Here is a 27,481-nt window from a genome sequence, read left to right on the forward strand (position 1 = left end):
TAACAGAAGTGACTAGTTTAGCAATTTGCATATTAGGATATTCTCAAAGATTAGAATATGTGTTTGTAAACACTAGAAAAATCTTTACAAAAATGAATATATTAAAATATTCTATACATTTTAAGTTACTGTAAACAAAAGTATCTTTGTTACACTAAACATGAATACAAAATATAAGCCATAGGAAAACAAATCTGCATATATATCAAATTCACGTGGAACAGGAGCATCATCTACATACTCACTTGTGATTTGTCATGCTTTGGGGACTGCATTTGATGTTTATCTTTAGGGTTCTATCTTATAATGTCACTGTAATAAGCCAAAATGGCCAGAGTTTGCTGGAAGACCTGTACTGACCTATGGCATTACATCAACTTTGCCTTCGTTCCTAAATTACGCCATTAATCTGCGCATTATGAAAAATTCTTTATGCACAACTGTTCAGAAATAAGCTCTACTCAGCTCAATGGGATTTATAGCCATTGCACAGGCCAGTGTTTTGCAGCCTGGGTTGCATTTTTTTTGTGTGGATACTAGAAGACAGAGAAATCTTGACAGTGAAACTGCCAGAGAATGAATGGAGACATTTTCAATTTGCTTCTCAGGTAGCAGGTAAGAAGGTGTTAAAAGCACTAGTTCTAGCCCTTATCTTTATAAACAACCAGAAAAAAATGCAGTCAGAAATTAACAATGCTGAATTTTGGTAAGCACTGTATCTTGATGCTACAGAAATAGGGGCGACAGAGCTGTGTGGGCCTGTAGATTCTGCACAACTGCAGCTTTTAATGAATGAATGAAACCAGTTGATTGTGGTGAACCACAATAGTAACTGACTATAGCCTCTGCTTGTTGAAGTTGTTTTTCATTCTTAGGCTGGCCATCATGTTAACTTAACAGTCTTAACTTTTCACTGGAAGTTCACTCAGCATAAAACTATAGTTCATTCTACAGATACTTTTTATATGATGGCTTTCATTCCCTCCAAGTCATTCCCACAAATAGTTTTGAAAACATGTGAGTAATTAGGTAGGGAAACAAATCTTGTTTGACAAGGATGCATATTGTCTTGTTTCCTAATTTTTTTTTGATAAGGTTGACGAGACTCATACCCATGAATAAAGCTCTATATTAAAAGCAGCCCTACACTACAAAAATGAACTAATAAAAGCCTAAGACAAATCACTTTTCTCTGAAATAGTTACTATTGTAAAAGACTCAATTAACCTATATTAATGATAAAAAGGCCATTATTATGCTGTTGAAAACCAAATAATCCACTTTCAGCATCTCTGATGCTATATATTTATGGGAGTCTTCAAACAGCTCATTCTACAATAGTTTCACAGACCATCATCCACGAGGATCTGAACACGAGCAGTTTTTGGGGGCTCGCTCAGGCAAACCTCTGAGTTCTATTTTAAACATTTATAAATCTGTCCTGAAAAGAATTTAAAGAGAAATTAGTATTTATGTATTTTATATGCCTCCCATCTCACCAATAAAATTACTTAAAACTCATTATTTTTCCTCCTCCTCTGGTAAATTTCTCTTTAAACAATTTTCAAAACACATCACAAACTTGCTTTTTAAATTTAATGCAATTTAAACAGTAATTGAGCATCTATGTTTAGGAACACAAAAAGCCTTATTCAAACCATAATCTAACTCAAGATTGTCTACGTTAATCAGGAGCAATTCTCTGAGCTTTCAGACAGGGCTTTTCTCAACCCCAGCTGGACTAGCCAGAGATTTACCCTTGGCACCTTTCACATGCAAGGCACATGCTCAAATCATTGAGCTATGGCCCTTTCCTATGTCGAAAGCTAACACGACTGGGGATCTCTGTGTTAGGAGATGTTATAAGGAAGACTCTCCAAAAATTCAGATGATTACATAACCTTCTGGAAAGTAGCCAGTGACCATGCTGGATAAAATACTACCAAAAATGTGATCACTATAGGCCCAGTTTTTCAAGACTGTACCATGCTGATCTCAAGCTGGCATAAAATGAAATATTTGGAAGATTCATCAAACTTCAAGAGTATTAACTGCCAATTCATAATCCGCAGTGTAATATCCTGCTTCTATTTTGAGCTTGATGTTTTCATTTCTGTAAGGAAAGAGAAAGTTTTGTTACATCTTCAAGCATTCAGAACTTTCTGTAAAAAGTTTTTATTACCTGAGAACTGCCTTTATTCTTGACTATCCAAGTGAAACATTCTATACCAAATTGTTCACTGATGCTATATACTTTGAATAAAACAGGTATATGAAACTTTCAGTAGTTATGGGCCACATATGACTTTTTTTGGTAGGGCTAAAAATTGTGATAGTAGAGCAACTATAAAAAATGGCCAGTTACAGTGCATTATATGCATGGCTAGAAACATAATGTTTGGTACTTAGAGAGGGATTTTTTTTGTTTATAATATATGTTAAGAATTCAAATCGTAGTTTGTTTGTTTTTACTCTCCGAATGATAGGACATTCTACCATGGACTTTCAGCAATTATTCATAGCCTTGGAGTTACAAGTTACTAAAAGGAGGCCAAGATCTGGGGAAGCCAGATTCACTTTACAACTGTGTCACTAAATTTAATGACTGCAGTGATTCACTTAACAAATGTGGCATGAAAATTTGTAAAATGGGGCATAATTCACTTAACAAATTTCTCACTTAGCAACATAAATTCTGGGCTCAATTCTGGCCATACTTTGAGGACTACCTGTACTGAGAAAGATTTGGTTCCATCACTCATTTTACCTTGGAGCCATCGAACCTGTGTGGCTGGTCCGTATCCCCTCTCATTCTTAGCCGAAATCCTGAACACAATGGCCGGCTTCGATGTATGATCAACGTGAGCATTTGCAAGCTGGGCAGCAGTCACTGTACATGAGGTCTTAAGGCCACAATAAATTTTCATGAACATAAGTTGATTAGGATTTTCATGAAGCTGGGTGGTTCTTATTGCCAAATAAGCGGAATATTCCAAGATATTTCCTGAAGGGGAAACTGGAGGCTCCCATGAAAGATGAATACAGTCTGCACTCTAAGGAAGAAGCAAAAACTCCCTTTTACAATTCTAGAGAGAAAAATTGTAGTTTTGTTCTCTAATGTCAGGTATCTGCAGATTAGTCAGCTGTTTAAGAAAAAGCCCAAGAGGCACTATCCAGCTCATACATTGTACTGAGCCATAATGTAGCTTTCTGGATTGTGAAAACGTTGTGAAAATTCAGTTCAAGACCTCAAATGTACTGCATTTCTGACTTAGTGTGATCTGGGAACAGAGCAATCAATGGTTTATTCAATAAAACATGGTTCAATAAAACAGACTTCGCATGATATGCCAATCCGGGATTAAATATTGTCCTTCAAAACACATATGTGTCTGTTGAGATTATGAGTGTTTCATACAGTGTTTCAGTTATATCTCCAGTAAACCTGTAAGGTACAGTAGTTACTATAATGTACTATATATATCTTAAGGTTCTAAATATGAAAATAGAAGTTACATCATGACTAAGGTTGCTCCAAGATCCAATCTTGGATTTAACAGCAAGATTTTTCCATTAAGAAGGTTTTTATTGTTTATTTGCTTTGGTCAACTCAAAATTACTTACTTTGCTCAGAATGCCATATTTTACCATTGCTGGCTTTTCCAAAGAACATTCATTTCTGTAAGCCTTCCATGAATGTTAAAATTCCCATTCAGATTTACACACACAGAAGGAGGAAAGGAGGAAGAATTATTACCTTGCTAATTTTGACAATTGAAGGTGCTCCGGGAAATCCAGGGATGCAAGTCTTAAATTCACTGATTTTGCTGAAAGGCCCTACACCGCATCCATTAATTGCAGCAACCCTGAACTTGTATAAAGTGCCAGGAGCGAGATCCTGTTTCTTAAATAAACTGGCATTTGGAATATCTGTATTGTCTCCCTAAACATAAATAACATGAAAAGAAATAAATAATTATTTGCTCTTTTTAAAACACAGGTCCTAAAGACTCCTGTATGTTCTAGACTGAATTTAGAATTGAATAGAATAATTTATTGGCCAAGTGTAACTGGACACACAAGGAATATATGTGTCTTGGTGCATATGCTCTCAGTGTACATAAAAGAAAAGATACATTTGTGAAGAATCATAAGTTACAATGCTCAATAACAGTCATAGCTACATTAAGTAATCAAATCATATTAAGAAACAGTCAATAAAAATCGTTAGGATACAAGCAACAGGGCAGTCATACAGTCATAAGTGGGAGGAGATGGGTGAAAGGAAGACTGGGAGGATTAATAGTAATTTCCTATTAGGAAGAGCTTTCCAGCACAGCTGCCTATTAAGCAAAAACAACTTTGAATGTTTTTAAGATCCACTGATGCAAATAGGAGAGTGGAACATGATACACCTTTTCTCACCTTGGCAAATTAGATTTATCTTTGCTTAATTTGAGAATACTATCTAATGATTAAAGTACGTATATAACTTAAAACCCAAATGCGAAACATGCCACTGAACATCTTGGTTGTGGTTTCCATAAATATCTAAAAGTTGTTATCAAACTGAAATTGTTAAACATGTGCTTGGAAGACAATCATACTAATGATTTTTAATGTTAATCAAAATAAATGATACTGAATTTTGCTTTTATAAAAGCCTATGCAACTTTCTGCCTTAATTAAAAAAAAAAATAGGGTTCCCAAATTGAAAGAGGAAAAGTTCTTAAAATGAACCGGTGACAGAAAGAGACTATGTAAATACAACAAACCCATAACCACAACAACTAGAATGGCAAAGGGCACAAGCCTGTTCAGTTCTTTACAGAAGATGCTAATTCTTTCATCTTAACTTCCAAGATCCAATCACGTCCCTACTTAATTTTGTTGTTACTATTTAAGAGGAAAATCCAACAGACCTTCTTGCTGGAAAGAACCTTTTCTTCCTGCAGCAAATAAAACTGGCTCACTAATGCAGTGTTGCTTTGAAAAATCCCAACATCATTCCACTTTCGTTCTTGTGTCCTCACTCTTGCATTCTGCTTTGGTGATGAAGTTTTCTATAATTCAAAGAGCAGGCAGTGTTAAAAGTATGGATGTTCTCCACACCAAGAGTCGAATATACAATTCAGTCTTGGAGACCTAAATGTGGAAGGAATTAAACCTCCTCCCCCCACCATCCTATAATGACAGCCCTACCAATGCTAGATGGGGAGAACAGATTATGTGAGAGTACTACATGTCAATTACCATTTACACAGATACTCCTTGACTTACGACCATTCATTTAAAGACCCTTAAAGTTACAATGGTCTTGGAAAAAGTGACATACAACCCATGCTTCCATTTATAACTGTAAAATGACTCATAGTCATGCGACTGTAACTTGGGCACACAGCTGACACTCATGACCAGTTGCAGTGTCCTGCAGCTATATGCTTGCGATTATTTCCAGCAAAAGACACCCATTGAGCTGGATTCACTGTAAAAACTATTGTAAAAGCAGGTCTGGCGCAACCTACAACTGCAACGACTTATGGAAAATTCCAATCCCAATTGTGGTTGTAAATCTGTTTGAACAAGTCATCATCTTCTTTTAATGACTCCATAATCCCTTGCAAGGTGGAGTCTGGGCAACTGAATGGAGCTAGCAGAGTGTTTTAATGACCGGATACCCTTCCTGTCGCCAATGCAGAGTTTTGTTCAGCAGATATATTCTCAGTGTGTCGAGAGAGAGAAATATCTGCCTCTACCTAGGATCGAGCTCACAGTGGAGCTCTCACCTCCTGATCGGGAGGCGAGAGCTCCACCTCTAGGCCACCGCACCACTCCCAATGCATTTAAAGGCATCCAACACTTATACTAGCCCTCTGTGAACTATTGTTAATATAACTCCATGCTGCAGAAAAGTCAAGATAGCAACTAAAATTAACTTGATGTCATAGTTGCCAATGCTAAGTTAAACTAATGCATTTTATAGAATGAGCAATTAAGTCACATACGGAATAAAAGTTGTTAAGTCTGCAAATGGTATGACTGACTCAGTTTCCACGAACTGAGGAAACTGATAACATAAACACTGATCGTTCTCTAAGTGATAAATCTTATTGGCAATATCTGCTGCTCAAAATGTGTCATGTACTTACAGGTGATTGTATAGCTGAATCAAGAGGGTTAACTGTGACTCTAGTTGAGGGCACTGGAGACTCTTTAACTAGGAGAAACAGATTTGAAATGCTTTTACTACAGGTACAAAAACTTTCAAAAAGAAATCCATCAATGGTGGAAATCTCTTTATCTCTGAAAAGTTTCATAACATTTTTGTTGTATAGGCAAGAAGCAAAATGCTGGCTTTTTACTTGGAAAGCAACTGATAAACTGCCTGTAATGCATGACTATCAAGAACTGATAAAATATATGCTGAATGAAAAAAATAACTTGAATTCAATTTAGACCATGCAAAATTAAATAAAAATAGCTTCATTTTTTAAAAAGTAATCATCGGCTACCAAGATTCCAAATCCTACATTTTCATGTGGTATCTTCGGCACTATTGTACGATTCCAGCCTTTCTTTTTTTAAAAAAACATATTCCTTCTCCTATATTTTTTGGAACAAATTAAAAATACATAGCACAATGAATATTAATACGCCTAATAATATTAAGTATTGTGAACAGTTTCAATTGTAATTTTAGATACCAGTGACTTAATTAAAACTTGGAATATTTATAGTCCAATTTCATTCAAAATATAAACTAAATATATGGAAACAAATAATTGATCTGACGTGCAATACATCTCCACCATTGTTTTTTAAAACTGCAGTTTTAAAAACATAGTTATTTGTAGCTCAAATATCTAAACTTCATCCATACAACACAATAATTTCATATACTGCATATGTATTGGAAATTTACAAAATGCAAAAGATAATATCTGCATTCAATCTAAATTAAATATTGTTTCTAATTGAGAAGAAAACCAAAGGAAATCTAACATTTTAATTGAAAAAAAACACAAGGTATAAAAGAACAATAAGGGAAAGGCTGAATAAAATTATTACACCAAGAACTAAACAGTTTCTGTTGAGATCTCAAAATATAGAACATCTGGTTAAAGAAAAGGCAAACTAAAAGGCAGCCTTATGGTTATTTGATTGATCTAAGTCCTAAGATGCTCTCACCTACATTAGGAGCACTTACACTTATTTGCATTTTTAAAAACTCATTTGATCACAGCTTTCCTTTATAAGTCAATGCATAATCAAATCTTTATATCTGCACACATGGTGAAAAATTGGAAACAGTTCTATCTACCCTAACTTCCCATTTCATCTGAATTTCAAATATATGAATATATCAAGCCAGGCCATTTAAACTGTAGATTAATATTCATCTAAAATTTAAAGCTGGTTTAATAGCCTGATTTGGTATAAACCTGGCAACCATCTTTTCTCAGTCTGAATGAAATGAGGAATTAAGGTTACTATATTATTTATTGATTCAAGCAAATTCACTGCCTGCATGTGTTATAAAAACCTATCCATAGCTTGGTTAAAAATGTTAGATATGTACATCTTGACGCTATTCAAGAAATTGAATTCTATAACCACCATGAAAAAAACCATAATGTGATTCAAAATACAAAAAGTGACACAGTCTGACTTCCAGGTTTGAACTACCTGTTGATAATAATGAAGTTTCATCTTTTGCCCCATTTGATGAGTTGGTTCTAACAGCCTGCTGGGTTACTATATTTTGTGTGGTGGAGGCTATGCTAGGTGTAGAAGTATCTACTTGGGAAGATCTTGAATCAAAGTCAAGTAATTCATTTAGATTTGCTGACATCTGAGGATCTGAAAGGAGAGAAAAGCAAATGATCCCAAGACAGAAATTAATAGATGTTTGTTTTCCACAGAAATTCTTTTCCTTTGGATGTAGCTGGGATGTCCATGCAGCAAACTGGCTTAATAACATGTCCTTTTGAACGTTTACTTGCACTAAATACACTGCTCAAAAAAATAAAGGGAACACTAAAAAACACACAATGTAACTCCAAGTCAATCACACTTCTGTGAAATCAAACTGTCCACTTAGGTAGCAACACTGATTGACAATCAATTTCACATGTTGTTGTGCGAATGGAATAGACAAGAGGTCGAAAGCATAGGCAGTTAGCAAGACATCCCCAATAAAGGAGTGGTTCTGCAGGTGGTGACCACAGACCACTTCTCAGTTCCTATGCTTATTGGCTGATGGTTTGGTCACTTTTGAATGCTGGCGGTGCTTTCACTCTAGTGGTAGCATGAGATGAAGTTTACAACCCACACAAGTGGCTCAGGTAGTGCAGCTCATCCAGAATGGCACATCAATGCGAGCTGTGGCAAGAAGGTTTGCTGTGTCTGTCAGCGTAGTGTCCAGAGCATGGAGGCACTACCAGGAGACAGGCCAGTACATCAGGAGATGTGGAGGAGGCCGTAGGAGGGCAACAACCCAGCATCAGGACTGCTACCTCCACCTTTGTGCAAGGAGGGACAGGAGGAGCACTGCCAGAGTCCTGCAAAATGACCTCTAGCAGGCCACAAATGTGCATGTGGCTCCTCAAATGGTCAGAAACAGACTCTATGAGGGTGGTATGATGGCCCGACGTCCACAGGTGGGGGTTGTGCTTACAGCACAACACTGTGCAGGACGTTTGGCATTTGCCAGAGAACACCAAGATTGGCAAATTCGCCACTGGCGCCCTGTGCTCTTCACAGATGAAAGCAGGTTCACACTGAGCACATGTGACAGACGTGACAGGGTCTGGAGACGCCGCGGAGAACGTTCTGCTGCCTGCAACATCCTCCAGCATGACCGGTTTGGCAGTGGGTCAGTAATGGTGTGGGGTGGCATTTCTTTAGGGGGCTGCACAGCGCTCCATGTGCTCGCCAGAGGTAGCCTGACTGCCATTAGGTACCAAGATGAGATCCTCAGACCCCTTGTGAGACCATATGCTCGTGCAGTTGGCCCTGGGTTCCTCCTAATGCACGACAAAGGTAGACCTCATGTGGCTGGAGTGTGTCAGCAGTTCCTGCAAGACAAAGGCATTGATACTATGGACTGGCCCACCTGTTCCCAAGACCTGAATCCAATTGAGCACATCTGGGACATCATGTCTCGCTCCATCCACCAACGCCACGTTGCACCACAGACTGTCCAGGAGTTGGGGGATGCTTTAGTCCAGGTGTGGGAGGAGATCCCTCAGGAGACCATCCGCCACCTCATCAGGACCATTCCCAGGCGTTGTAGGGAGGTCATATAGGCACGTGGAGGCCACACACACTACTGAGCCTCATTTTGACTTGTTTTAAGGACATTACATCAAAGTTGGATCGGCCTGTAGTGTTTTTTTCCACTTTAATTTTGAGTGTAACTCCAAATCCAGACCTCCATGGGTTGCTAAAGTTGATTTCCATTGATAATTTTTGTCTGATTTTCTTGTCAGGGCATTCAACTATGTAATGAACAAAGTATTTAATAAGAATATTTCATTCATTCAGATCTAGGATGTATTATTTTTGTGTTCCCTTTATTTTTTTGAGGAGTGTATATTTTAAAAACTATTAAAAAACAAATCAAAGAGAGGGTATCTCTACATGGTTTTGTCTGGTATGCTCATTTTCAGAGAATGGGACAACTCGCTGCGGCCATCTTGCTGCAGCCAACTCACCGTCGGACAATTCCACACAGGACAAATCTGTGATGACCCGGCATGTACCACAAATATAACAGAAACCAAAACGTAAATAAAGGTCCTTTAATGCCTTCAACTTGGCTTCACTGTTCAATTGTTCACAGTTGGAGATTATGTTATTCAAAATAACATTCCAAATGAAAGAAATACAGTTCAAACTCAAATAGCAGATAATGAAGCAAAAACCAAAAACAAACCACACTGAAGAAAATTCCACGACAGACCAGGGTAATTAATGTACAAACTTCAAGAAGATAACCAGGTACAGTCTGATGGAAGAACGCCAACCAAGATAAACCTCATCCAGGAAAAAACATGCTTGTCTCCAGCGTTTGCTAGCACGCAGGTCCAAAGTCTTATGCAAATCTCACACTTGCAACCCATGAAGAGGATCATGTCCTCTTCTCCCGAGTAGACCATGTTTTTCCCTGATCCTTTCCTCCCTGCATGCCCTAGGATGGAGAGGGGATGAGCCTGGGTCCTCCTCTGACTGCTCAGCCGGCCTCTGCCCTTCCCCAGCCTCCTCCACAACCTCTGGAGCCACACTTCCACTCCCTGTTGGCTGTTCCTCCTCTCCCTCAGAGTCAGTCTCCACCAGGGGCATGACAAAATCTCTGTGATAAATGTTATCTGCCATTGTTGCTTCAACATTATTTCCATTGACAAATATAATAATAAAAATGTATTAATAAACATCAAATAATTAACATCCATTCTTATCCCACATATATCTGGAACCACACCTGACAAATAAGTTTCAACTTAGTGCTGCTTACCTAAAGTGCTAGCAGGCAAACATAAAGGAACACTGGACTCTTTGGAAATGGAATGGTTTTTCCTCATATTTTCAGTTTCTGGAATCTTGACTTTAGCCTCTGAAATGGAAATTTGCACCTAGACAGAGAAGACAAGCACCAATTTCTCTGTAGTAACTACTATGTTTATTATAACTGTCAGCATCTAAGCACTCATGATTCTGCTTCAGGTGGGAAACCATCAGCTTTATGAATCTTTCATCCAATAGTCTCTATAGATTTTATGGTCTATGTAGAACTAATATCTGAACTTTTGTGTGTGTGTTGGGGTTGAGTCAACATAGGCTCTGAACTCATTCTGCTGAAGGATGGGGAGAATATCTCCTTTGGCCCCTAATCACATGAACACTGGTGTCTATTGCTACATCCTCCCATATGCTGCTATGTGAGGGGAATCCTGGCTCCCAAAAGCAGGATGTGTAACCTCTACCCTTACTAAGTCTGGGATTGGGCCCCCCCAATCCATTCTAAAAGTTGTCCTTGAGGTATAGTTCTAATGTGGTAGTGATATACCTAATGGTGATATAGTGACTCCTTTAAAAAAAATCAATCTAGCAACTGGATTCAGAGGCCTAATATCTCTCCAGTGGGTCTGGTGGCAAGCTTGGGTTTGGTGCTACTTTAGGTAGGATGAAAAGACGCTCGAGAGATCTTAACTTGGGATGAGGAGCAAGTGTTAAAAAGCCTTTAGGGTGGATACACAGGCATGGTCTACCAGATGATGCCTCTGTTGCTTAGGAAAGCAATGGAAAAAAAGGTGTGATGGACTGGTTGGTTGGGCACCAGTGTGAGTGGCATCACCATAGTGCCGAATCCTTGGGTATGTAACGTTTGCATTTTAATTATCCTAGTTAGTCAACCCTTGGGAGATTTGATTAGGAAAAATTAGTATTTTGGCTTTAGAACAGCTACTAGGTAATAAGGGTTTTGTTTGCTAATAATCATACAGATCAATTACATTGTACTTTTTGAGCACATATTCCTATTATTTGGAAAAATCCTAATAATATTCTTCACCGTGTTAACTTACATTGCTTGAGGCATTGAGAGTTCTGGGGTGGAGATCCAGTTTAGTTCCTGGAAGAAGGACAATATTCATTAATTTTAGAACTTGCTGCATAAGAAAATGGGGAGAGGGGATTCTGTTCTTTGTAAAGGTACAAATAGTTAAAGGAATTAAAGGAGAAAAGACCCTCCCATAGATTCCGACATTAATGGATGAATCACTCTAGATCAGCTGTTGCCAACCGGTGGGCCACGGCCCATGGGTGGGCTATGAGAAAATTTTGGTGGGCCACAGAGAAATCTCACCCCCAGAGTACCCCCACAAAGCAATTAATCCAGGTTGTGCAGAAACACAAGGCTGCACCACCCACATGGCCTGTGCGGGAACCCTCCCCGCCCACTCACTCCTTACTAGGCAAACTTGCCTGCTAAATTGCTATTTTTTCTTTTTCCAACCATCACCTGTTCTGCTGTGCCAGGAGATTTAGATTAGCTAGGAAGCAGGAAATGGTTGGATTTCTTGCTTTCTAGCTAGTCTTTAGATCTTCAGCTCTGCTTTTAAGCATAGCCAAACCTCCCTTAGGACTGAAAGTTCTATTATTCAGTGCAGACTCACGGCAAGCAAATTTGAGAGACTGAGCTAGCTGATGGCAGATAGATCACTGAATGATTCTGTGAGCAACTCAATCTGCCTGCATGCTTTCCCTGATTTTGGGTAAAATTCCTATTTTTTAATAAAAAATTCAATATTTACATACATGGTGTGTTGTGAGTTAATTTTGTGAGTTTGCTTGCAAGCAGATTTTATGTGACAGACTGAGCTAGCCAATGGCAGATAGATAGATCTCTGAATGAATCTGTGATTCTGTGAGCAACTCAATCTGCCTGCCTGCTTTGCCTGATTTTGGGTAAAAGTTGCTCTTTTTTTAATAAAAATTTAATATTTATATATTTATAATATTTACATGCAAGCCATGCCCAGCCAGTCACATGACCACCAAGCCACACCCACAAATTAGGTTACACCCACAGAACCAGTTAGTGGTCCCTGGGATTTAAAATTATGAGTTTGGTGGTCCCTGAGTTCCAAAAGGTTGGCGACCCCTGCTCTAGATAGTGGGCACAATTCAGTAAAGTGTGGGAAAGTTTAATTCTAAATAATCAATCAGGATCAGGAAGTTTTCACTGTCTCAGGGGATTATTGTTTAAAAGAAAAGGAGATGGCTTCATTTTGCCTTTCATTTTTTAACTTTCTGCCAAAAACAATCAGCCATCCCCAATCCTGGAATGAAGATTGATAAAGAAATCAGTCATCTCCAAAACATGGAGCATGATCAATTATGATTCTTTTGTTGACGTATATCTAGATGGGCAATTCATTTTTCCAAGGGCCACATTAGAAACTGGGACTGTTATGAAGGGCCAAACCAATAGGCTGAACTTAATTCTGCTGCTGGTGCCAATGTGTTGAGGGAGGAGGGAATGCGGAGCCTCACTTCAGCCTGGCTGCTGCTCTTCTGCTGCAGGTGCAAGAAAAGCTCTTTCTCCCACCAGCCAATTAAAGGGGCACACTTGTCTTCTTCTCCCGCCCCTCCAGCATTCTTATTTACATTTTATTTTGTTACTTCCAAGTGACCTCACATGGGCCAGAAAGGGACAACCAAAATGCCCAGGTCTGATGTATATGATGGGTAGAACTGAAGCTTCAATAACATTTTTAAAGATATGCAGTTCTGACTTTTTAAATCTCTTTAAGAAAGAGCATTGCTCAGAACCTGTAGGTTCAGATTGCTTCAAAATATCCCTATTATTCTTTCTTTCCATCTGTGAAATATTTTGGTTTGTTGTAAGACTTCAAGTCTCTTATGACATTTGAAAAGTATACTATAAAATCAATCTTTGTAAGACAAATTGGGTCCTTTTGTCACTTTACGTTTTGCTTGCTATGACCTGACCCGAGGAACACAGGTTATGTGATTACATGCGCCAACCTCCAACAAATAAGCAAGATCCTAGAACAGAAATTGGGCCAGAATCAATCTCAAACAACAAGAAACATTCCAGAAAAAAAAAAGAGTTATGTAACCATTTACTCATGTAACTTATAAACTTGCTTTAATTTTGGAAAATGTGCTACTTTACCTTGCACACAGGATGACTGTGATTCAGGTGCCACAGTAAAGGATACGTCAGCTGCAACTGGTGCTGGCATATCTAAATTTAGTTGAAGAAGGTATCCTTCAACAGTAGGAACTTCGTCCCATTTAACTTGAAATGAATTAGTTGTAGCTCTGATCAGCTGTACCTGTGATGGTGCTGGTGGTTTCTCTTAAGAAAAGAGAAGAATGCATTCAATTATAATAAAATATAACTCTTTTTAAGGAGATTTAAAATTTTATAATACAAGACTTATGTATGTACACAGCATGCTACAGAAAAACAAGTATTTATTCTAGCAAGCTCTCAAATGAAGAGAAGGGACATACATTAATATTCTAAAGGTAGTCCAAGTCTATGTGATATCTGGTGTCAAAAGCTCTAAGAGAATGTATCTCAATCTCAACAACTTTAAGATGTGTGGAGTTCAACTTCCCCAGAGATTCCCTCCTGATACCCAAACTATAAGCACACAATTCCTCAATATCATTTGTTTGGACAGTTTTGATACAATAGAAAATGATGGTAGGAAAGAAAAGGTGAAGGCTTGAAGTATTTTCTTAATTCTTCAAATTACAGGGTAGAAATGTTAGAATTGAAATGCTAAAATGGAATCAATCACAGAATCCATGATTAAGTGAGTTGTTGTTTACTGAACTAATTTAACTGCCTGGGTTCTCATAACACTAAACAACAAACTAACCATGTTTCAGCCTTGTGGATTGTGCAAATCCAACCTAAGTGTGGAGTCTTAGAACAGAGCAATTCTTCTTCTGTTTTGAAAAAAAGTTTTGAAAACAGAAAATCAAATGCATTTAAATTTGCCCAGGTTTTTAATCCCCATCAATAATGTTATCAGAAAGTATTAGGTAGCCCATTCACCTGTATCTAGATACCAAAGATCTTTGCAACAAACTTGATTGTTCCAAGCTTTCCTGTAGCCGTCTCTGCCACTCCATATATACAAGCGAGAGCCAACAATGACTGTGCAGTGACCAGCTCTTGGACCTGGTAACACATTGTTTTTATCTTCTTGGCAATCTGGGATTAGATTTATCCATTCTAAAGTATCTGATAACAAGTTAAATAAAAACAAATTAATATTTGACGGCATTAGGATTTAATCAAATGAACACTGACTGCTTAATGCACACTAATTCATAATGAGTAAATTCATGCTTACCACTATTTATTGGAGGTAGAAAACAAAATAAACCAGGAAATCCTATAAATCTATGCAATAATAATTATGTACATAATTATTAACTAGAGTAAAACTAGAAACAAGTCTGCCAATAGTTGTTTACTGGCTTAAAATATATCATATATTTGTTTATTCACTCTATTCACATATTTAACTATATAACACACAGCAGCATCCATAGCAAAGCACAATGAAATAAAAAATTATTTGTATGTGAAGTCATCATATGAATGATTATTTACAATGCCTGATGCAAGTACATAATTATGGCATTGATGGGATGAAGATACCATATTTTATCATTTGCCCTCTAGGTCCAGCAAGTTCTAGAAGGTAAGAAGCTAAAGATTCAAAACCTGCTCTTCATTTTAGACACTCCCACCTTCCTCCTATGATAGAGCCATAATTCCTGATAAGCAGTTTACCAAAGCTTTGAAATGCAATTCAACCTCACAATGACATATTTAACATTTGAAGATTTTCCCATTAATCTACTCGCATGCTTTAAAACACCATTCCCCCAAAGTACCAATTGATCACAGTGTCAACCCTGAAGCTGATCTGGCTGTGGCCATTTTGGGACTTCAGTGCTGCCACAACTGGAGTTGGAAAAAAGAGGGGGGCGTAGAGATAGATGGGGTGCTGTAGCCCAAATAAAATACTTTCTCTTGGGAACCAAGGACATTCCCACCAGCTGTCCAGAAGGACGGGACTGGAGTCATCTAGCAACTGTACTATATCCTGATTGGACCATGTAACTTGTTTAAATAAAGTGAAAGAACTTTTACTTTTAAATAGGTGAAAACCACGGGAACATTTAAAGTTGGTTTTCACCAGCTCATGCCAATATGACATATCGAATAAATCTATTCCTTGAAGAATCCAATTGCCTCAGAGTTTTAATTGCTATGGGTGTGTTACTTGGAATACTGACACACAGGAACATATCAAAGAACTCTCAAATGTTGTATATCTTCAACAAGGAAAATCGTCTGTCCATGCTTTCAAGTACATTTGGGTAGTCTTTAAAACCTGTTTTCCTAGAAGCCCTCTGGGTCCTCACACATTGGCCTTGATCCCTGCTTTGGGATAGCAGTTTGGTAATTCCTGTTGCCATTAATTAATTTCCAAAAAGCACCTCACTTGTCATCCTCCCCTCCCTCTGGTATGTTGGCTCTCCCCACTTACTTCAGCTGCACATGTATTTAATTGAATAGAGTTCTCACAACATATGCTGCTTCTCTGGCAATTAAAAAGTCAAAACGCAAAACAAGCAAATCATTTCATTAATACTATTTCCTGGCAGTATATTATAGTGACAGTGACTAGATTATTCAACCCTTCTTGAGAGTTACATCAATACCACAGGACATATAAACACAACCTTTATTAAAATAAATTAAAAGAAAAGAAAAAATATAAGAATTCACAATTTTAAGTATTAAAGTGCAAGTGTTCAATGCTGAAGAAGATAAATTACAAAGCTGTGCATATTGCCATATACCACCAATAACTGTTATAAAGATCAAAATCCAAAAGAAATGCTCTAGAAAGACCACAAGATGACACTATTCTCCTATAAATGAAAAATTACCTGCCCACAATCAGATATTATGGATCACAAGAATATTAGCTTCATGTACATAACTTGAGATATGCATGAAGGCTGGCATCAAACATAGTACTTCATAATTTGTGTACAGAGTCGGAGCCCTAGACTCAGCATAACACAGCAAAGAAATCATAAACCTAATGCTAATTTCTTGGCTAAACATGTTGTTTGTTTCTACAGAAATAGCAACTACCTGAAGGGTATTTTTTTCTTGCTTCAATTCCCTGGACTTTCACAGCTTCTTGGGGTGCCACATGTTATTTAGAGTCTGCAGGAGAGACGGAGAATCCCACCATTTGCAAATGGGCTCCACAGACCAAATCTTTTAATCCCAAGCAGAGGGCAGAGTTACTCTATATGTGATAAAAATGAAGTATACTAACCTAAATTTAAGTAAGAAAATGAACCAGTACATTTCCATTCCCCATCTTGAGCAGGGAGGCTCTCATCTGTACTCTGTGGGATCCATCCACCAAAAATGTACATTCTGCAAATATAAGAACATGGAGGGTGAAGAAAGGAACAAAGTGGGAGAGGATGTAAGCACAATTAATTTTCGTACTCCATTTCGTCTTACAAATTATACAGAAACTACTAGTTCCTAACTAAAATTGATCTTACTCCCCTTTCCCATTTCTCCAGTCCTCCCAAGCCATACAATAAAACATATTCAGAGAAATTAAGTCAGAACCAATAATGTCTTTGCTTACTAGATTTTAAAGAAGATATTCATACAAAAGTTATTATTAAAGGTGCTTTAGAAGATGCGTTAAAATAATGTATTATTAATTTATTTGTGTAATGCTTTAGTGTTGAAGTGACAGAACAATTTCAACTGGCTTCGTAAATTGCACTTGTCTATGGCTTATTCAGCCACGATTTATTGAAATTATTATGTTGAGCCATGAAACAATGGCTTATAGCTCACTAAGCTTAAAGCAAACATCAACTATAGCTTAGCATGATGGGTGAACCCATACTGTGCCGTATGTATGAATTACTATAAAAACATACATTAAAACCCCATAGTATTTGGACAGTAGAATATTACAGAATTATACTTGGCTAATTGAAAGAGGACTCGTCAAAACAATCTTTTCAAATCATGAAATTACTGTGTTTCATTCAGAATTTTGTAGAGGAAGGTCCAAATACTATATTTCCCTTGTTTTTTTTAATCTTTTTTTTCCAAACAGAAAATCATTTTTTAAAAAGAATACAGAATTCCTACATGCCTTCTGAATGGTGGTACAAACTGTTTTAAAATCTCATCATCTCTAGCAACAAGCCAATCTTAAAACAACTAATGCCATACTAATGACGAACATGATAATGTAGAGATAGTATATAATTTCCCTCACGAGGTGGCTGAACTCCATAGTCCACTATCTTTATTTGTGATTACATCACAGTAGAAAGTCAGACATGAAACTGAATTATAGTCCTTCTTAGGTACAAAGCCAGTTGTGGAACTTTGGGCTAGTCATTCCCTTTCAGCCCTAAGGAAGGAGGCAAGAGCAAACCACATTCAAAAAATATTGTCAAGAAAACTGCAGGGACTTGTCTAGGCAATTGCCTGGAGTCAAGGTGATTTGGAGATACACGTAAACTTCATGGCAAGCAATCATAGTATCCATCATCATCTATTATCAAGCCTAATCATTGATACATTAGATCATTAGATACATTCCCTCATGGCACAATTATATACATTCAACTTCAACATTATACATATTTAATGTTAACAATGTTTCTCAGTTATGAGTAGGTGACAAAAAGGGATTATATCCAATAAATGATTATGGATATATCGCTTTTTCATTCTGTAAATCAAACGAAACACAAAAATCTAGTAAAGGACACGAGGGCATTTGATGCTGTAGCAATGTATGTAATCAATAATTTGCTTGGGAGTTTCATATAAAATAATATTCATGCAATGCAAAAATGAAGATGGGGGGAGCTCAATGAACACTTGGCAGCCGTTGCCAGGGTGGCTTTTATACAGACTCATCTAGTGTTCCAGTTGTACCCATTCCTGAGCCTAGAAGTCTTGCTCATGGTGACCCATCTGTTAGTCACCTCCTGTTTGGATTACTGTAATTGACTCTAGTTGGGGCTACCCTTGAAGAACATTCGGAAACTGCAGCTGGTCCAGAATGCAGCAGCACAGGCAGTTTTGGGTATTTTTCGTATTGCTCTACAAGTGGCACTGGCTCTGAGGAGGCTTCTGGGTACAATTCACGTTGCTGGTTGTTATCTATAAAGCTCTCCTAGCATAGGGTTAGCTTCTTGTGGGATCATCTTTCTCCCGTTGCTTCTGTTTGGCCCACCAGATCTAGAGGACATGTTCCAACAGGTGCCTTCTATCAAACAATGTCATCTTGCTGGACCCTGGAGTTGTGCCTTCTCAGTGGCAGTATCTGCCCTGTGGAATAGCATCCTTCCGGAGTAATGTTTTTCAACCTTAAGACATCTGGACTTCAACTCCCAGAATTCCCCAACAAACATGGAGAATTCTGAGACTGAAGTCCAAAGATCTTAAAGTTGCCAAGGTTGAAAAACACTGCTGTGGAGATCTAAATGGATCCAACCCTGTTAGCCTTTCATAAGGCATTGAAGAGCTGGTTGTTTTCCCAAGCATTTGAGTCAGATGAATAGATGAGTTCTATTGTTATTGACGAGGTTTTTTTTTGGTGAGTTACTGTCTATCTTTGGCCATTGGGGCTTATGTGGGGGGGATTTTCTGCGTTTTAACCTTTGTAAGATGCCCACAGTCACTTGTGTGAGACAGGCAACTACTGTATATAAATCAAATAAATAAATAAAGTGCATAATGTAGGGTTATTTTCTTTACAGAACACACGTTTGGTGTCCAGTGCTTATAGTGGTGGAATTCAGAGGCAAAACTCCTTGCCCTGAGTTCTGGTCAGATTTCTAGCAACAGTTGATGTACAGTGACTGTAGGGAAACAAATATTCTATCTATTGTGTTTCGAAGTTCCTCTGAATTTTATGTACAAATTGAGCATCACATTAGCAGGGGTGGTATGGAGATCACATGATTTCAACTTAAATAGAAATGTAATGCCCCCAAAATGTATCTTGAGGGATAAGGTTAAATAGACACCAGAAAATATATGCTATAATGTATAGCTGCAATCTTCATTGAAATAATAGGGCTAGAAAACACATAAGTTATAAAAAAGCAGGATTACCAATGATAGTAATCAGCTACAAATTCTTATTTATAATGAATAATCCTGCAACACCTTAAACAAACTATATGGATTGGTTACAGTATTAAAGTGCAACTTCTAGAAATATGACATTAGCATTATTCTTATGCTACTCATGTTATAAAGTTTTTTTCCCTCCTAATGCACCAACATGTAATATATTAATGCATACGTAAGCCTTTCCCTATTTTCAGAGCTCTTTGTCTTTTTCTTTTCCTTTCTAAAAGATGTAATAGGCTTTCTAATTAAATTTGAAGTCATGCGCAGAGGATTATATGTCTCCAAATAAAAAACATATGTTTAAGAAATCCAATTTGGTTTCCTGGAAGTCTATTGTTAGATCCTCTAATCTGCAGGCAGTGTTTCTCACAGGGCTGAAGCTCACTACATTCCACATACAAGCAGGATCCCTAAATACAAACACTAGAGTAATGGTCTCCTACTAGGTGTACCTTTCTATAGGTGAGCTTTTAACAACAGACATACTTGTTTCCTATTACACTGGCTGTATGGAGACTACGGGGAAGTGGCACTGTCCCTTTAGTTTCTGGTTTCGACCAAGTCATTGTCTCTATTAAGGGAAAAAACAGAGAAAGCATATAGAAGGGATTATTTATTTATAACATTTATACAGCCGTCCATGTTCTAACCAACTCTAGGCGGCTCCCAATAAAAATTCTATGAACAATTTATTACTCCATGAATAAGACACACTTGTAAGATATTGTTTTTCAGACTTCAGGAAATTTATCATGCACAGATAGATGCTAAGGAGGGTTGTTTTTGAAAAGTATATTTGTAGGCACCAAAAGTTAGTTACAACATACAGGAAGGTGGTATTTTAAATGGTGGAACACTGATTTTTCAGTGCCACATGCTATGAAAATTGGCAATCTTCCTTAGACTTTTCAGAATCCAAATTCCAAATATGAAGTTTTATGCAGGATTATAGACAAGCAAAATAAAAAGAAAAATTGCCATCATTAGTTTTACACTTGCATTTCATCCCTCAAATAAGATCTTTGAGTTGTGGAAATGGAACTGTTCTTACCACACCTGTGATTATTATCCACCTTCAATTCTAGAGTCTGAGGTATCCTACCAATTATTATTGTATTTGCAAAACAAGTTGTTAAAGGACAAAGCCATCTCTCAAAACATTTAATCAAAACTGTGTTGTTTTTAAACAATTACTCAAAGAAACAATATTTTGAAATTCTTGTAATGTTATCCGTATTAAAATTTAATACTTTTCCTGAAATTTAGGAATGGCTATAGTCCATTAGGGCAACTTGCTTATTTTGCTGTGTACTGCAAGATATAGCATTCAGCTAAGAGTTGAAGTTTAAGAATTTACAAGGTGATCCAAACTTTCCCATCACACAACAAATCCTTCAGAATGAATTCTTCCTTAGTGCATTTTATAAAAATAATTTGCCCAACTTTACTTGCAATTATACTCACCTATATCAAGCTCCCAAAGGTCATTAAGCCGGCAACCAGACATCCCTCCAAACATAAACATTTTTGGATTTCCCAAGTCTTTTTTACAGTATATAACAGCTGTGTGTGATTCTCTGGGGGATGGCAAAACTCCTCTGGTCAATGGAATACTCCAGCCTATGACTCCTGATCCATGCTGCAGCTCCAATTCATAGAAATCATTTAAATATCTAAAGTGGGTTATAAATACAGAAAACGCCAATAACTTTCTATGGCACTACCATAAAGAAACTTCAACCTGTAAATGCAATCACCAAGTTTTTACAACAAGGCCTTTTTTTTGCAAAGGATATATTAAATGTTTCTATAGTCTTTAGAGAGTTTTAGTTGTACAATTTGGGATGAACACCCTATGAATGGTGTGGGAGTAGGAATAGATTTCCAGAGAAAAATTGCAGACTGAGGACACAGATAAACCTCCAAGTGCTTCAAGGACCCTCTAAAAGGATGCAAATGACCAGCTGTCTGCAAGGGCTATAAATCCTTCCATTCCCTATTATCCTGTAAGAGCTGAAAAAGCTTCTTGGATGAGAAGAGAAACATCTTCAAAGGAAAAACAAGAAAGTCCCATTGCCTCTTGAAAAAGCACCTTTGGGACAACCATGACCTGGATGATTGAGAATCTCTACAGACGTTAGTTTAAAAAAAAGATTTCAAAAAGAAAAAAACGAAGAATTTTCTTCTGGAGATTTGTCAAAACTATGTCTTCCAGAAGCATTTTAAAACTTTTTTTTCTACTATGCCAATTTTAAAACGGATGGGTTAGAGCCCAACTTTTAGATTAGTATAACTATAGAATAAATAACAAACTGAAATATGTATAGATACTGCAACTTAAGATGCTAAAGCAAAATTAAGAGGTTTTAAAATGTCACTAATTAACTCTGATCAATTAATGAAAACCATTAAACCCTATATCTATACATTCAAGATAATCTCAATGTAAACTGCTCCAAATGCTACTAATAAGCATGTTTTTACTGTTATTTTCGAACATCGAGCTTATATTAGTATTTCATATTTCTGGATTTAAGAGTTTGACAGTTCATTGCTAACCTTCCTCCTTGATACTAGTAATTATGAATAGATTTGAATACTAAATAGGCTCACTATGTACATTCTAATTGTTTTTACCGTACAGCTGTTTAAAAGTAAGAAAACCTAAACAAATCATGCTAAATATTATGTTCCAAACTCATCCACATACCTTGGAATGTTATTGTTTGAGTCTTCACTCTCATTTGCCAGTCCACCAAATAAGTAGCACTTGTTGCCATATAGACAGAAGCTATGGCCAAGACGAGGGCATGGAGCTAAACCTGCTGAAGGGGGCTGCGGTCTCATTTTTTTCCACAGCCATCGACTTGCCTTGTAGATAGAAAAAGAGCATGTTGAGAAATGCAAACAAAACTGTTTACAAAATTACTGCTAGTGTGGCTGCCAGACACCAAACTTTCATCCAGCAGAAGTAAGCAAAGCACTGTTCTTCAGTCAATTAATTTTCTAAAAATGCCTCTAGAAACTATATGAGAACCAGAGACATCAATAAGGGTTATGATGGAGCTGGTTCTTTCGTTTGCAGCATGCTAGCTTTCACGCTCTTAAAAAGTATGGTACCATACTTTAAATTCATTTTTAAAATACTACTGTAGTAGTCGCGAAAGAATCTGTTGGAAAGTGCATTATCTACAGATGCCATTCCAGGATCCAGAAGGTAAGGATTTGCTTATTTTACCTTCCAGAAATCAGAATTCTATCTGGCAAAAGTTTCAAAGGAAATCCCAAGGCAGTCTGATGCTGTGGATAGATATGGACAAGTCCTTGCAATCTTCTTAGCAAGGTTTTATAGAAATGGTTTATTACTGCCTCCTTCCTAGGGCTGAGAGAGACTGATTAGCCCAAGGTTACCCAGTTGGCTTTATAGTTAAGGCTGATGACTCATGGTTTCCTGGTTTCTAGCCTGGTGTTTTAACCACTAATATGAAGTGATATATAAATCTAAGTGCTATTGCTATTACATCAACCTCTTCCAATCTTAATATGCACAGTATATAAGCACCCAGTTAAGAATTTATTAAATGATACCAAGATTCTCAACCTATTTAAATAATTGTGAAAATCAAACATACAGTACCTGTAGTTCATACAGATCATTACTATATCTTCCATATTCAACCATTCCTCCAAATACTAATATTCTGGTACCATCACAGACAAATCCATGGGCTGCACACCCTGGTGGAATATCTCCTCTGACAGCAGGAAGAAACCATTGGTTTGTGGCTGCAGCAAAAGACACACAAAAATGGACCTAGGTCAGAATTAATAGCATGAGCCTGATACTATTTCTAAACAAGACATCCAAAAATTTAAACACAGAATCCCTACATTTATTTAATAATGGGACTTTAATATTCATTAATTTTTATTAGGTTTTAAATCTTGCATTCTTAGACAAAAAGATATTCCTTTCTTCATCAGGAAATGGAAAACTGATTCCTTACTTACCAATCAGTCTCAAGATCTGCCAATTAGATGCAAAAGATATGCATTATGTAATAAAACATTGATATAAAATAAGTAAAACAGAGGTAACTATCTAAATATCCATACTAAATTATCAGTTTTCATTTTAACAGAATAACTTAAAGCAGGGGTTGGGATAATTTGAACAATTTTGAACTTTAAAACTCCATGCAAACTATTGCAGAAAAATCAATAGGTCCCTATTTATTTATTTATTTTGCCAACTTGCCCATCAAACTTTGTACAGTATATTAAAAATTAATATTAAAAAAAGAAATGTAATATGATGAGATTCTACACCCAAAATTATTTTTGTATTTGATTTGCAGTGCAAAAACCATTATTCTCATAATCTTCCCATGTCTAATTTCAGCATGGTCTCTTTCTTTCCCTCAGCACAAAGATTCACTTCATAAAACCCTGTTTTAAGAAAAAAATGTTCCTACATTCATCCTCACCGAAACGGATTAGATCATGGAAGTGCTTTTCAAAGTGTACAAATACACCTCATACCTACTAGAACCCTGTTCCCAAACTAGCAATACATTCCTGCCAGTTTTACTAGCTAGGCTAATCACATCCATTATGATATCCCAATTCCAGCAAATCTAATTGGTTAGTACAGTCTATACTTTGAACAACTTTATTACAGATAATCTTCAACTTGTGACCATAATTGGTCCAAAATTTTCACTGCTAAGCAAAACAGCTGTTAAGTGAGTTTTGCCTCATTTTAAGACCTTTCTTGTTACAGTTGTTAAGTGAATCACTGCAGTTGTTAAATAAATTGGCTTCCCCATTGACTTTGCTTGTCAAGAGGTTGCAAAAGGTGACTCTGGGACACTCTAACTGTCATAAATACATGGCAATTGCCAAACATCCCAATTTTGATCACATGACCATGAGAAAGTCATGTGAAAAATGCTCATAAAACAAAATCTGTACCATTGGTCACTAAACAGGTTATAAGTCGAGGACTATCTGTACATACCTGTTTGGTGGCCTAGGTTCAAGATTCAAATCTGTTAATGCATATGCCTTCCAGCTACCACCCTCATTTCTCATGTGCAAATTTCCAAACAAATTATACTTTCCATTTACAACCTCTCAATGCAAAATTACTGAACACATATCTTTTCCTAGGATTCAGCATTCTACTTTATGTCTTAATACAGTTTCAAATGCTTTCACATATTCTCACTAAATATTTTGTCACTTCTTGACCCATGCTTATAGCAATATCACCCATTTTTAATATAGATTCACAATATATTTTCATTTATCCACTGACCCAAAGCATTTTATTGCAAAGTTTAATTGAAGTAAATCATACAATAACTCACAAACCCTCTGTGATGGAAGCTTATAATTATAAATTATAAGTATTTGACATGGTTAATCAAACTTAACAGAAAAAGTTTTTTGATAAACAGTTCTCGACATACTTTTATCTTTATTACCTACATTATATCTATAATATATACACATACATTGCTCATATTCTTTATTATGTACTACTGTATATGAATCTTCCTTATCTCTGGATACAATGACTTTTTTTACTGTTATACTCATCTTTATTCAGACCACATATCTCTGATTATTTGATTAGCATCACCATCAGGCAAAGTTATGAAAGACAAAAGTTACTCCATTCTCATCTAACAGATGTATGCTATACATTATAGGAGCAGAAGTTTGCAAATTCATATAGCTAGTCCTCACTTGTGTGCACAAAATACACACAGCACAAAAAGACATATACAGTATACATCAGACCCTAAAATCTTCATTCCCTGCTTCTTCCACACTAAGATAATAATTCCCTGCTTGAATAGATCATTATAACAAAAAATAAAGGTGCATGCAGGGACTAAGATTATGCCCTTGGAGATAGGAACTATAAAGCAAATATAAAGCAACACATCCAAAGTTAATATAGCAATGGAATTAACCAATTAATTCATTTTTGTGCATTGACTCAATTTTCTACGTTGCTGCACTTTATGGCCAACACATTAAATTGAAATTTGTGGTTGAGTGCATCTTGCCCGGGGAAATCTGACAAAACTGTTTCTCACCCTTCGGTCGCCACTGCACCCCATCGAGTTTATAAAAGAAGGAAAAGGACCGTCTATATAAGAAGTTCAGCCGAGAGAACAAGGGCTAAACCTCCGAAGATGCGCTTGAACCAAAACTGCTTCGGAGACTCTTCCATTCGGATTAAGCGCAGAAGGCCGGTCCGTGTCGGCGAATACACACGACCTCTGTGTCTCTTAAAGCCCAAGAGGGAACGAGGGCAGAAATTTCCGTCCGCCACGAAGCCAGGGCAGGGGGCTGAAACCCTGGCGCAAACTCCCAAGCCTAGCATCCCCAGCCAGTCACCGGCCGCCCCCCAACCACCTTCGCCGCTTCGCAGACGCATCCTCCCTCCAGCCCAGCCCGACCCTAAGACCACCCCGCCGAAGGCCTTTTCGCGTCTAGCGAAGCAGCAGCAGCAGCAGCAGTTACTGCTTGAAGGGGGAAGCGCCCCGCCGGGGCAACCGAGCCCGCCCTGCTTCTCCTTCCCTTCTTTCCCCGCTCCGCACCGGTGTTGTACACATGCAGCTCATCGGCGATGCCTTCGTTGCCGCCCCCGAAAATGATGACCAGCTCGCGGATCGCCACGGCGCGGTGACCATGCCGGGATCGGGGGACCGGCCCCGTGAAAGAAGAAACGCGCCTCCAATTCAGGGCAGCGGCGCCTACCGCCATTTTATCCGCCCACGCCCACAATGCACCGCGGCGGGGCCTGAGGCAGCTGCTGGAGAATTTGGCGACGAAGCCGAGCCGGCCTGGGGGAAGTGCGTGGGATGAAGATGCAGCAATAAATAAGAATAATAACAATAACAATGGATCAGTTTGTGGATATGTGAGTGCAGTAAAATTTTACAAAGCTAGACATGACCCAGTTGCTAAATTAATTCACTGGTTATTATGTAAAAAATACAACTTACCTGTATCCGAAAAGTCATGAGAACCATAAAGTGGAAAAAGTCAAAAAAGAGAAGGGAAAGATATTTCGAATACGCACAGATTGTCATTTGGAATACAACACTCCAGATATCACAGTTGTCGAAAACCGAAGCGTACAATTTATTGATATTGCTGTACCAGGAAACGCCAGAGTTGAAGAAAAAGAATGGGAAAAAAATCACAAAATATCGCAACCTGGTCATTGAAACTACACAATTATGGATGAAACATTTTGCAGTGATACCCATTGTCATCGGGGCACTTGGTACCATGTCCAAGAATTTTGCAAAATGCATCAAGAAGTTGCAGCTTCCTGTAATAACACCAGTGGAACTGCAAAACACTGCACTATTCGGAACAACATACATTTTAAGAAGACACTGATGATTGCATGAGAGCCAGTCAATAATATGTGTGATACATTTTTAAATGTTCAGTTGACTGAGCTTCATGTTTAATGAATAAAATAAATACTACCACTACCACCACCACCAATAATAATAATTAATAATAATATGGCCAACCATAATAATAATTAGAATATCTCGCATCCTGTGAGGATACTTTAACGCCATCAAACAATGAGTTTGTTGGGAAAATGGTCACAACTTGTCTGCAGTTTTGTTAATATGATTCTTGGTATCAGCTAAGCAGAAAATGAATGCT

At 37.5% G+C, this 27,481-nt stretch overlaps 1 protein-coding gene across 3 annotated transcripts; it reads right to left on the reverse strand.

Annotated features, from left to right (window-relative positions):
• Positions 1-378: 378 nt before the first annotated feature.
• On the reverse strand, positions 379-26,570 carry HCFC2 (host cell factor C2). Of its 3 annotated transcripts, XM_026695000.2 has the most exons (16): positions 26,389-26,570; positions 23,409-23,557; positions 22,482-22,642; positions 21,236-21,444; positions 20,258-20,342; positions 16,917-17,020; positions 14,600-14,788; positions 13,703-13,888; positions 11,586-11,632; positions 10,517-10,634; positions 7,687-7,860; positions 6,150-6,217; positions 4,923-5,063; positions 3,758-3,943; positions 2,768-3,053; positions 379-2,113 (listed from the first exon to the last, which is right to left on the reverse strand). In XM_026695000.2, exons 1-16 carry the CDS (start codon positions 26,552-26,554, stop codon positions 2,088-2,090), a joined length of 2,295 nt encoding a protein of 764 aa, XP_026550785.1. In that variant the 5' UTR covers positions 26,555-26,570; the 3' UTR covers positions 379-2,087. The 3 variants fall into 3 exon arrangements, with proteins under 3 accessions (XP_026550785.1, XP_026550786.1, XP_087824548.1); XM_026695001.2 differs by lacking the exon at positions 7,687-7,860; XM_087968422.1 differs by lacking the exons at positions 23,409-23,557; positions 26,389-26,570 and adding an exon at positions 23,010-23,078.
• Positions 26,571-27,481: the final 911 nt, after the last annotated feature.

This window comes from Notechis scutatus, chromosome 6 (assembly GCF_049901735.1).
Source record: "Notechis scutatus isolate UNSWTSFEM ecotype Mainland chromosome 6, rNotScu1.2, whole genome shotgun sequence".
NCBI lineage: Eukaryota > Metazoa > Chordata > Lepidosauria > Squamata > Elapidae > Notechis > Notechis scutatus.